At 35.9% G+C, this 12,464-nt stretch overlaps 1 protein-coding gene across 3 annotated transcripts; it reads left to right on the top strand.

Annotated features, from left to right (window-relative positions):
* The first annotated feature begins 989 nt into the window (after nt 1–989).
* On the top strand, nt 990–12,230 carry LOC100264883 (uncharacterized). 3 transcript variants are annotated; one of them, XM_002273844.4, is made up of 12 exons: nt 991–1,247; nt 3,373–3,471; nt 3,618–3,675; nt 5,488–5,568; nt 6,433–6,504; nt 6,592–6,839; nt 6,952–7,023; nt 9,058–9,174; nt 9,246–9,327; nt 9,452–9,498; nt 10,792–10,873; nt 11,939–12,230. In XM_002273844.4, exons 1-12 carry the CDS (start codon nt 1,048–1,050, stop codon nt 12,020–12,022), a joined length of 1,242 nt encoding a protein of 413 aa, XP_002273880.1. In that variant the 5' UTR covers nt 991–1,047; the 3' UTR covers nt 12,023–12,230. The 3 variants fall into 3 exon arrangements, with proteins under 3 accessions (XP_019081781.1, XP_002273880.1, XP_019081782.1); XM_019226237.2 differs by lacking the exon at nt 991–1,247 and adding an exon at nt 1,320–1,462; XM_019226236.2 differs by lacking the exon at nt 6,952–7,023 and having other exon boundaries at nt 990–1,247.
* The last annotated feature ends 234 nt before the right edge of the window (nt 12,231–12,464 follow it).

Below are 12,464 nucleotides of genomic sequence, written 5' to 3'. Positions count from 1 at the left end.
TGTTGACTATCTTTTAGACCCCAATAAAGCTCGTTCTCAAATGAGGTAATATTTATTTATGGTAGTATGGTAATATCGTGGAGATCAATCAAGCAAATAATGGAAATATGTGGACTATCCTCCATCAGAAGTAATACTACCAAGTTAATAATGTTGCATGCATTGCATAGATCAAAGAATGATACATTAAGGGTGATATAATCAAACATATATATCACCCAAGTCTTTTACTTTCATTAACTCCAAAAGAGTGATGAAATTGCTATTCGACGAGTAAAATTGAGTGACAATTTAGTAGATCTATTAACAAAGGCATTATCAACTGCAATACTTAAGAACTCATTGGAATACGTCGACTCAAAGATCTTCATGTTGTGCTACTAGAGAAAATATAATCATGCCAACATGAGAGGGAACTAATTGATAAAAATATCACTACATTGTATTCTTTTTCCTTTCGCTTAGGTTTTGTTCCACTGGGTTTTACTGACAAAGTTTTTAATGAGGTAGTTGTAGTCATAAAAAAGAATATTGTACTCTTTTTCCTTCATTAGAGTTTTTCCCATAGGGCTTTTCTTAGTAAGGTTTTAATGAGACATATTCTTATAATCATCCAAAGGGGAGTGTTATAAAATATGAGCATTTATCAGATTATGAAAATTTATGGATGATCATCTATATTGATATATATCTTGTAACTCCCAAGGAAGATATCTTTAATGAAAATTCATTATATTTTCTTCTTATATTCTATTATACTTTTCTTTGAATATCTTTATTTATTTTCTTGTCTTTTCTTTTTCTTCTTTTATTTTACAACAAACGAGTAACTTAAAGATAATTTAAAAAAGAGTGAAGCATAGCATTAACACATGAAGAAGAAACGGAGAAAGGCGAAGCGCATCATATACCAGACAAGAAGAAACGGACAATCACGAAACGCACCGTTTTGACCCGAGAGATGGCAACTTGGAGAGACCTCTTGGCCTCTAGTATCTCATCTTCCATTTCCAGAGCCACAGAGTAGTGGAGACCAGGGCTGTAACGATGCTCCTCGCCGCACCTGATTGCTTTTCCCTTCGCTCTTCTTTTCTCCCGAGATCCTTTCGCTTCAGGAACTCCAGGGGCCTGAGTCTGAACTCGCATAGAACTTGGACGAGTCGACCCAGAGCGAGTTTGATCACGACTCCCGACTCGTTTCAAGTTGGAAGACTCATTGGTAGCTATGGGTTCATGAATATTACTAGGTATTGTTGTATAATTTTCCCCAGTTTGGTTGCCAAGAAAAGAAGAGAAATTATTTGTAATTTGTGTGGTTTTTGTTTGTTGAAAAGGACAGTGAAGCTCAAGGGCCAATACAGATGGTTGAACGGAACCTTTTGTTTAAACGCAAGAAATTTACAGTTTGGACTCGGCAGCCAAAAGGAGCTGAGGCCGGGAATAGAAAGGAATTTAATTGAAAGTAATGAAATTGATTTAACTTCATGAACATCAATAGATACTCTCTCTACTTTTTCCCCTGTTTGGTTGCCGAGAAAAGCAAAGAAAATAAAAGAAAGAAAAATTTGTGTTTCTGTGAACCGACGGTAAGAAATGTCCAGACTCCAGAGAGTTGAACAGGACCTTCTGTTTTCTCCGAAAAAAATTTAGAGTTGCAAAGTTTTGATTTTGTTGCCTTTCCTGCAGTTTCTATGTGACCAAATGGAGCGGAAGCCTTATGTGTGTTTGCAAAGTAGGATTTAAAGGGAAAGGAAAAGAATTTAATTGGAAGTAAAAAAATTCATTCAAGTTCTTAGTCTCAATTTTTAATTAAGGAACATGAAAGTTGCTTAAGTTCTTCTCAATGCCAAACAGAGTATTATAACACGCTTTGTTCTCCCTCTCTCTCCTTTTTTTTTTCCTTTGGTGGTTAGTTTTGGTTGTTTTATGTTAATTTGTTGAAAACTTGATGGGAGAAAGCGGCTTCCCCCATTGCTTGCTGTCCATTTGATTGATGAGAAAATGTTAGAAAAGAAAATAATGTGCAGGAAAATTTACAAGTAAAAGATTCTGGTTTCTTTTCTTTTGTTAGGTTGTTGTTGTAGCCATATAGAGCCTTGGGGTTTCAATTGTGGTTTGAGATTTGGGAATTCTTTCTTTTCTTTGTTCTTGAATTCTTAGAATCTTATTAGATTTATTTTCTGAAATCCTTTTGTCACTAATTTGATTGCTGAAAAAGTTTGGTAAAGAAGACAGACAAAAAGAAAAGTGAATCATAATTATGGGGGAAAAAAAAAGAGAAGTAAAACTAAGCCAAATAGTTGTTTTAGAGCAATTCAGTGGAATTAAATGTTTTCTTAGGTGTTATAAGTGAGAATTTTATGTTTGTTTGATAGAGGAAATGAAACTGTTTTATGTTTCAGAAAACAGAAATATGAAAATAATATAAAAAAGACATGTTTAGTAACATGTTTTCAAAAACCATTTCTGGAAACATTCCCTGAAATTGGTTGCTTAAAATGTTGTTTTTCAGTTTTCACTTTTTCAAAGATGCAAGCATTTGAATGATTGAATCATTTGTTTTCATTCTAGGAAATAAGAACAGTTCTCAAGAAACCATTTCGCATAATTTCCATTTCAATTTTCTCTCCCTTTTATTTCTCAATAATCAAACTGCTAAGATCCCAATTGGGGCCTGGGATTTGAATATTAATTGCTTTTGATTTTTTCCATTCATCATCAAGTTTACCTGATAATGAAGATAGAGAAGCATAAGTAGTGGCGGCAGAAGCTAGAGTTGTTTTTTGAGATATTTTCTTCTGCGTGCCTGCTGAGAAAATTTAGGAAAAGAAGAGAAAAATTTGAAACATATATTCAATATTGTTTTTATTGGTTAAATGTGACAAAACTCAAAATAGTGGTATTAGGGTCACTTCTATGGAGTTTTTTGACCTCTTGTATCCACTACGTTGTTCTCTTCTTTGCATTTTTGGTTGCTATTGAGAAGATGGATGGAAACAAAGGAGAACAAACTGGACTTCTTTTTTGTCTTATCATCTTATCCTAAACAGTCAACAGTTTTAGTCCATCATTGTGATTTTTTTTTCATTCTCTTACATTTCCTTGGATATTAGAAAGAAGGGAAATGAGAAAAGGCTGAAAATATCTTGATAAAGGAATTTAAGTAATACGATTTAAGTAATATGCAGTGTTATTACTTCTTTTCCTTGTGCTTTCTGAAATCCAAACAGTGCCTTAGGTTTTATCTGAGCTTTATAATGTAAATATCTCTTGCGTGTCTTTGTTCATTATGTCTTGTTGATTTTGATTCTTGACATAAATTTTGTTCCAATTGAACTTTTTCATTCTTTTTTTTTCTTTTTTTTTTCCCAGCTATTCAGGGTTTCAGCCTGGGCTTGATGTTGAATACTCTTCAGAAGACATGGGGCGATTGAGAGTGCAAGATGTGGGAGAAGGCAATGTGAAGATCAGGTGCATTTCTTGGATATCTGAGTAAAAGAATACCTAGATAATAGGAATTGGTGATAATGTTGATGAGATACACCCAATTTCCAATTGCTTTTGGAAGTGTCAATTTATTCTTGCTGCTGATAGCAGTTGGGGCAGTTCTTTTGCAGGCTTTATGAAGGAATAATAACTCAGGGTCCTCTTCGAGGGACTCCAGTTATTTTTAAGGTGAAGCTTGGGATTTATTATTTTCCTTTTCAGTTTGTTTGCCTTATGAGGAGATGGTTGACAGAAAAGAAATGAAATTTTGAGTTTTATTTTGCTGTCAGTTCTGTTTCAATGAATTAAAATGCAGCTCAGAAGCCAATTATTGCGTTGGGATAAATTGAAAGATTTTCTTGTTTCTTAGGTACTAAGGCATGAAATTTCAATATCTGACATTTTGATTTTATTGTCCTTTTCTGCATTTGATCAGGAACCAATTGGTGGCTTATGTGTGTACTGTTCATATTAGATAAGAACACATTAGGATTTATTACTGTTGTTCCTTGCTTACTTTATAAATTAATGCAAATGATTTTAGTCCAAATATAGACTAGGTTGCCTAGTTAAGTTTCTCTATGACAAGGCTCCTCTCTCTACTATTTACCACTGAGTCACTGGGAGTTACCTCATGGTGCAGAGAAGCGTTATGTGTTTTCATAGCAAAATCAGGCTCTTTGATAATTTACTTCTACTTTTTGGTTCTAAGAACGGGCATGTCTCTCCATGCCATGATGTGATGAGGTGACCATTCATTGGGTCAGTCCATAGCAAGAGGTAGTGTTGCAGAATTGGAGTCATTTCATTATCAAAATCAGTTTGCTTCTAGACTTGAGATAAATTACATATAACAATAACATTGGTCATTTTGAATGATTAGGTGGAGCAATTCTGATTACAGAGAAATTTAACGGGGAAGTAGTCATGTTCATCAAAATCATTATAATGAAGTGTCATGTGAGAAAAAGGAAATTTGTTGGCAGATGAGAGTTGGGCGATACTATATTAAAGGACTTTTAATGATCATTTTTGATATAGCAAAACAATAATTTTGGTATGCTATGGAGTTTGCTTAGTGTAAATGTCTGATTAGGTTGGTTTGGTGCTAGACTTTATTCCTTCAGTCACAAATATAAATCTTTTCTTTTTGCTTAACAGACAGTTGGTAATTTAACTCTTTTTTGAGTGTTTTTGGAGTTCCCCATTGCATATGATAATTCCAGTGTAAATCACAGGGATCTATAAATAAGTTGAGTGGTGGACCAATGGTTGGAGGGATGTAATGTGAAATAAGAGAATGATATGGGTTATTGGTGATGAATCAAATATTCGAGTAGGGAGAGATGGTGGTGTCTTATCTGAGTAATAATTTCCATCGCCAAATTGAAGGAAAAGAGTTTTGGACCATACAAAATTCTTAAACAGATTTATGGTAATGCATTGAAGGTATTGTGGTAATTTGTATAAGGTGGATATACACTAGGATAGGGCACCTCAATTATCTATATTCTTTTGGATTTCTTTTAGTATTTGGTGGTGCTGATAATTTAAAACTTGAGGGGAAAGATATTGTTGTAGCAGTGCACTTTACTGCTGATATGAATGTGGACCCAGGGATGGGCTTTAACTTAGCCCAAACTCTTGCTCCACCTGCATACATGTACATGGCCAAGGATTGGTGTGGAGATGTTGGCTAAAGTTGCCCAAGTTGGATTTTCTGAAGAAAGTGAAAGAAATTATGGGAAAATAAAAGGGGAACAAAGATGATGTTTCTCCTTGGATCTTGGTATTTCCCCTTTGTCTCCTGTTGAAAATTATGAATCAGTTATGTAATTAACTCTCTACTTTTAGACATAATGATTTTGTGAAATATGTATTTGGATGTAGTAATGGTGACTCTAGCAACATTTTCATTTTACCATAGTTTCAGTTCAATACATCTCTTAAAAGCTCAGATTAGGTATTTTCTATTGACTGTTATATTGTTTAACCATGAAGGTATATCCTGGGCAACGAGCTGCTGGCATTGAGGCTGACATGATGGCTGCAAATGAGCTGAATGCTCATGCTTTCCTTCAAGTAAGTTCTATATTCAACTATCAAAAGATCTCTAAGTGTGCCTTGGATGAGGAATTTTGTTTAGGGATTTGACTATGCTAGAGGATTTCAAATTTTCTGAAGCAAATTTGCTATTTGGCATACCAGGGGTGGGGACTTTCCAATGCCTGAGGTTTGGAGGACTAGGATACTCTTTTCTAATTCCATTTACATAGGGAGTTATTTCAAATCCATTTTTTAAATCATACTGTCACAGTACCGCTTCATAGCTGCTGCAGCAGCTAATCCTTGATGTTCCATCACCGTCATATCATTGTTGACTACCCCACTACCACCAAGCACTGCTGCCTTAAACACCATCATTGCTTTTGCCATCCTCCGTTGTCATCAGTTCCCCCACCTGGCCCCACTCATACTGCCAGTGTTGCCACCACCCTGCCACCATCATCGCTGTCACCACCACCCACACATGCACAAATGCACTTGCCCCAGCCACCATGACCAATAGCACCCCATCATGAGTGTCATCACATTACCAACATCCCCATCCTGTGGTTCCACCTCCCCAATTTATTGGAATTTATGCATTCACCCCATTACCCACCACCGCAATGCCCGCACTGTTCAACCTCATCAATTTGTTGGAGTTCAAAGCATGCTCATCCAACCAACAAAGATTAAGAATTCGGGAAACTTTAAGTATCAGGTTTCAAATATCTTACGTTTTTCAAATATCTTAGGTTTTGAAATTCCTTGAAAAATTTCAATTCCTTGTTAACTGCACCACTCTGAATTAGTTGCGGAATCTGTTTCTTAACCATAACTTCTTAGTATGCAGAGATAAAGGAATCTTGTTTGTAAAAGTTCTCCATGATCATTTTGCAGAGCAATGCAAAAGATATCAGTCAGAATCTCCAGATGCTCTTAGGTGGATTTGAGACAAAAACTGGGGAGCAGGTCTGTTATAGCAAGTATCAATTGTTTAGTCATAAAGCAGCTACTTGTTTTGATAAATTTTATTTAACTAGAACTTATCCTGTCCAGTGGCTTGCTTTCCGTAATGATGGGAAATACAGTGCTGCAGACTATGCAAAAGTTTCAAGTGAAAAATTGTCAAAGAAAAATGCTCTAGGAGAGCAGAAATCTTGGAATCCTTTTGACCAAGAGCTAACAATAAAGCGTAAAAGGGAGTTCGTTATTAAGTTGCTTCGGGGTGCTATTAGTGGTTTGGCATACATGCATGATCATAACAGATTGCACCAGAGTCTTGGACCATCTTCTGTTGTACTCAAGTATGCTGTTTGGATAGATTCAAATTTGTTCAAGCCATTACTTATTTTCAGTCTTTCTGTGGGAATTTCTCTGTTCACTCTGTTAAATGTTATACAAATTAAATGATGACAGTACAATAATGGAGAGAGATGCTGCCTATTTAGTTCCACGGCTCCGAGATCTAGCCTTTTCAGTTGATATAAGGTGCAGCCATCTTTTTCTTTTTGCTGTACTTTACTTTTGAACATACTATTTTCTTCTTCAGAAGAGGATAGGTTACTTAGCATAAGTTTTGTGCGCCCTTTCAAGGCAATCTCATACCATAAAATCAATATGCCAAAAAAAAGTTCCTTGCTAGGGAATGATATTGGTTGGGCCCAGATAAACTCCTCTCTGGTAAAAAAGGGTAAGCTTCTCAAGTTGGCTGTCGGATGAGTAAGCAGCCTTTAAGGTTCCTTGGTTTCCCCTTAGGTGGTGTCCTAGAATGCCTAGGTTTTGGGATCTAGTGATTAAATAAGTGAGAAGTGCCTTGATGGGTGGAAAATTCCTTTCTTTCCATAGTAGGTACAATTTCCATAGTCTTCATATTTATGCCATAGTCATCTGTAGAATTCCAATGGGTGTGGCTTTTAGAATTGAGGATTTTGTGGTTCCCATCGATTAGGTGTAGGACAGCACGAGACCCTAAAAGCACCATTCAATTAATTGGAAAATTGTTTCTACCCTAAGAATAAGAGGGTATGGGTTTGGGAAATTATTACACTAGGAAAACAGCTTTGATTGGTAGATGGTTATGGAGGTTTTTGGGAGAAATAAAGGTTGTTGTGGTACTCTGTTTTCAAATGCAAGTGCTGTTTGCAAGTTGTTTGAAGGATGTTAATATTGTGGCTAGGATGACTCGTTGATGCCCATGGATAGCCATTTCTGAATGTTTCCAAGATTTCTTCAATCATGTTAGATTTTCCATTGGCAAAGAATACTAGATGATTTTCTAGAATCTTTAGTAGGAGGATCAAACTTCTAATGTTTCTTTCCTTGCCCCATAGGATTTCAATGGGAAAAACTCCCCATTTGCTAACCTCTTGACTATGTCTAACAATTTCGTATCTTGGAATTTTAGTTTCTTCATAAATTTGAATGACTGTGAAGCTGATGCCCTTCCTCTCTCCATTTATTAGATCTGGTCTATTTACGAATGCTAGGTGTCGATCCTTGGATGACAGGAGGATTAGATAATAGATTATTTTCCCTCAAATAGATATTGGATCTTAAGTTGGCATTTACTGGGGTGATTCTTTCTGTGAATGCAGTTTGGGCTAAAATATTATCTATTGATGAGTTAGCCAGAAGATGTAAAATTATTTTGAACTGGTGTTGCATGAAATGGACAGGAAGAATGCTGACCATTTGTTGCTCCATTGTCTAGCGGCTGGATGTTTTTAGGCAATGTGTTCTTTATTTTTGGAGTTCAGTGGGCTATTTCTAATACCGTGAAGCAAACTGTTGTGGGCTAGCGTGATAAATTTGTGGGCCTGTGGAGGAGGAATGTCTGGTGGGCAGCTCCATTTGGAGCATGGGGGATATAGAGGGAGCAATATAAAAGGTTTCAACTGCTTTCCTTTTCCTATGAAACAAGAGAAGCGCCACCTTACATATCAATGTCAAAATTGATAATTTTAGTTTAGGATTGCTCCTTTGGTACCATACACAAGCAAGTTCATCCCAAATGTGTCTAGTCCTAACTATTAGGGAAAATTCTGTACTGAAATTTTATAGTAGGCAAGTGTCTAAACTGGAGAATCTATGCATATATTCACTTAAGTGCTCACTCAAAATCCAGATGCTTGATATTTTGAATAGGTTGTATATGCTGGAGAATTTTCTAGAGTACATAATCACTTAGGTCTACACATTCTAGGTAACTGCCTGTGATAATGCCAAATCCTAAATTTTTAGCCCACTTGATTTATATGATAGAAAATTCCACTTTTTTGGTATATTTCATGACTTGAAGCTCAGCCTATATTTGCATCTGTGTATTACATTAAATTTGATATTGCATTACTGCAGTCAATGTTGTTTCCATTGTCATTTCTTGCACAGTACTCTGATTGCATAATTTGTTTATTAGATTATCCTTCTTAAAGCATTTTTTTGGGTGGAAAGTTGCATGATAATGAATGGCTTTTCTAGTTGATTGTTGCTTATGAGGCATATGAAGAAAACATGGCTTCCCAGGTTTTCGAACATGGAAAATGGTCCTGGGACACTTGCTGATGGGCTTTGGAGACGGGCATCTGCTGCTGGTGCTTTCACACCAATGGAGAAAAGAGCTTTTGGAATATCGGATGACATGTAAACTGTTGGAACTAGTGTTGATTTATCAGCTTGAGTTTACCGGCTATTTACTTTTTGTTCTTATGCAGATACGAGGCAGGGCTTCTTTTTGCATACTTAGCTTTTGTTCCATTTTGTGAAGCAGGCATCATGGATAGCCTTTCTTTGCAAGTATGCTATGATGCTACTAAGCATCATTTCTTATTCATCCATTGTTCTCTTTCTTTCTAGTCACATTTTTCTCTTTGTGGATGGTAATTGAACAAGGTCTCTTACCCACCGTAACCATTTGCAGAGGCTCCTGGAAAGCACTTTCCGGCTTGATCTCAAAGCTATGAGAGAGTAAGAAGCCTCCTTCTATTTCAATTATTCAAGTACTGGATGCTGCATTTGTTCACACACACACATACACAAATATGTATATATATATATATATGTATATGTATATATATCTATTAATGGTGTTTCTCACCAATTTGTGCCCATACTAAGTTGTAAACCAGAAATTGTTGGAACAGCTGATTTTGAAAGGGGAAGATCCTATTCCGATTTATCTTTTGCTAGGCCCATGGATATAGAACCTACTTTCTTATGATTACAATGTTTATTCCAATATGAAGTCAAATCATGGAAAATGCTCTTTTGCTACATTTCCCTCAATGGGTGTAGGAGATAGTGCATCACGCTGTCTGCAAGATCTTCTTTCTATTCATTGGTTGATGATCCTTTCTGTTGTCTCACTTTGAGCTCTGTGCCTTTTGTCTTTAATTGAGGGCTCTACAGCTCCTTGCGAACCTGATTCCATGATATAACATTACCCTTCCATTCCTTCAGTAGGGAACATTTTATTTTATTCTAGCTTTTCAGTAGAAAGTTGTTAGATCAAATCCTGGATCAAACCATGGAATCAGCAAGGCACATGAGAAAATAAAGCAACCAACAAAACAGGAAGATTTAAGAGACAATTACATCCATGAAATATAAGGAAGATGTCCATCTTCGAGAATTTAGGTTACAAAACTCATCTTGCCTCTACTTTCTCAACCCAAAACTCACTCTTTCAATTCTTAACTTTGGTTGAGGCCCCTGTCAAGGATATAGACATCTAAATATTAAGAAATTCTAAAAATACCCGCTAGGGTAGCTTAGTTGGTCATGACGAACACTAGGAGGTGTGGTCCCCATAAGTGACATATGATCTTGGGTTCGAATCCTGCCATTGATAATACCTTGAATTTACCTAGTGTTGGTTGTTCCGGGGCGGTCAGCACCCCGAGGTTTGGGTCTCCATGGAGAGTCCTAAGGGCTTGGGCCATGGAAGGTTCCTCGGTTATAAAAAAAAAAAAAATGAAATTCTAAAAATGCCCTCTTCATAATAAGGCCTCTGGTGGCAAGGGCTTATATAGCTCTTTAGTGTGGTTTCTCACATGTGATCTGTAGATTCTGAACAAGTACTGGTTGTTTCATTGAGGTACATGTCCATGCACACATTGTACAAGATGATTAAAAACATGGAAAACTGCCTATGTTTCTTATTGAGTTATAACCCATCCTGTCCAAATGTGTTTTCCAGTAGTATATGTGAATAGTACCTTTCCAGGAAAAGCGGTTAATTTATCCACCTTGTTTGAGCAGGTATTGCTTAGCTGATGACAGTTTGTTAGAAGCTGTCAGGTTTCTGGATCTCGGTGATGGTGCTGGTTGGGAGTTACTCCAGGTTGGCTTATAACCCACAAATTATGATGATTAGTGGATTTTCAGTCCTTATTGTATATTTTGCCTCTTTCATCATTTTCTTTTATAACCTTATGCTATGTTTGGTTCCTAAAACGTTCGACAATAAAAACCAAAACCAAAAACAAAATGAGACGAGAAATATAAGAAAAGAAAAAGGGTGAGGAAAATTTATGAAGTTTTTCTCTTTTTTGGTTGTCCATGGAAATTTTCAGGGCAAGAAAGTTAAATTATACTTTCCGTACTTTTTTCCCAAGGAAAATGGGGAGTAAATCTTTTAGCATTTCTCCCTTCTTTTCCTTGTATTTTTTTTCACATTTTTCAATGGTATTCAATTTTAAGAAAATCATTTTTATTTAGTATTTTTGTTCTTTCCTTTATTGCTTTGCAGGAGCCTTAGTATTTGCATCATTGGTGAACCATCTCCCTTTCTCACCTAAAATTATTTTGATTTTTCTTTTAAAATCCAAAGAAATTGTATGTGGTCTTAATGACAACGTTCTCGTTACTTTTAACTGTTGATGGATGTGGGTCTTTCCTAATTGTGATAGTTTATTTGTAAAGGAGATGATGTTGAGAGAAAGGATCAATTCTGATGATTTGAAATCGGAATCATGTGTAGTTTACATTTACCTTTGAAACCACTCGTGAAGAATAGATCATGTTAACCATGTCTGCTGCATTACCTGAATTAATATACAAGCTAAGTGGCAATTCTAAACCCGAGGTCCACCTCTCACCTCTAATAGATCATACCATCATTCTAGGTTCACATTATGCGATTGCTCGATTCTATTCTACCTATCAGATGACTACTCTGTTTTGGTTGACTTAGTAACATCAAGAGGGAGGGCTCGAGTTATTAAAGTACTTTACATGGATGCTCAGGAGAGCCTTAACTCCTTGACATTTAGCCTAGTTCTCTTGGTTTTTCCTGTGCTTCTATATCTGCAGCCATATCCTCTCCATGACTTGATGAGAAGCTTGCCTGAAACCAATCCAATTCTTTAACTTGTCCGGAAATGTAACGATGTTTGTGTTGTTGCAGGCGATGCTAAACCCAGACTTCCGGAAGCGGCCAATTGCAGAAGCTGTACTGAACCATCGTTTCATGACTGGTGCTGTTCTTTGAAGTTCCAAGAACTAAGATTAGCACAGTTCATCTGTATATGATGTTATTAAACAGTATATATTGCTTTTCTTTTTCTTTTTCTCATTTTCAGGACATAAATAAGATATCGAGTACTTGCTTTGTGTGATATGTTAAACTATCAGGCAAAAGCTCTAATTTTGTCTGGTATAATTTTTTTCTAATATACTCCATCTGTTTGATATTAAAATATCGAAATAGGCCAACTTAGACATCAAATATAATATAAAAATAGGTTGACCTAAGTTTGCCATGTTTTCTAAAACTTGTTTTTAAAAAACAATGAAAACAATATTTAAAAATTATTTTTACAGAAGAATGACCATATATAATTAGAAATTTTGAAAAATAGTTTTTTTAAATAGAAAACTTTATTTAGAGTGTGTTTGACAATAATTTTGGGAAGTATTTTTTATATTTCTAA

Source organism: Vitis vinifera, chromosome 16 (genome assembly GCF_030704535.1).
Source record: "Vitis vinifera cultivar Pinot Noir 40024 chromosome 16, ASM3070453v1".
Lineage (NCBI taxonomy): Eukaryota > Viridiplantae > Streptophyta > Magnoliopsida > Vitales > Vitaceae > Vitis > Vitis vinifera.
This window is presented reverse-complemented; position numbering and strand designations above follow the sequence as displayed.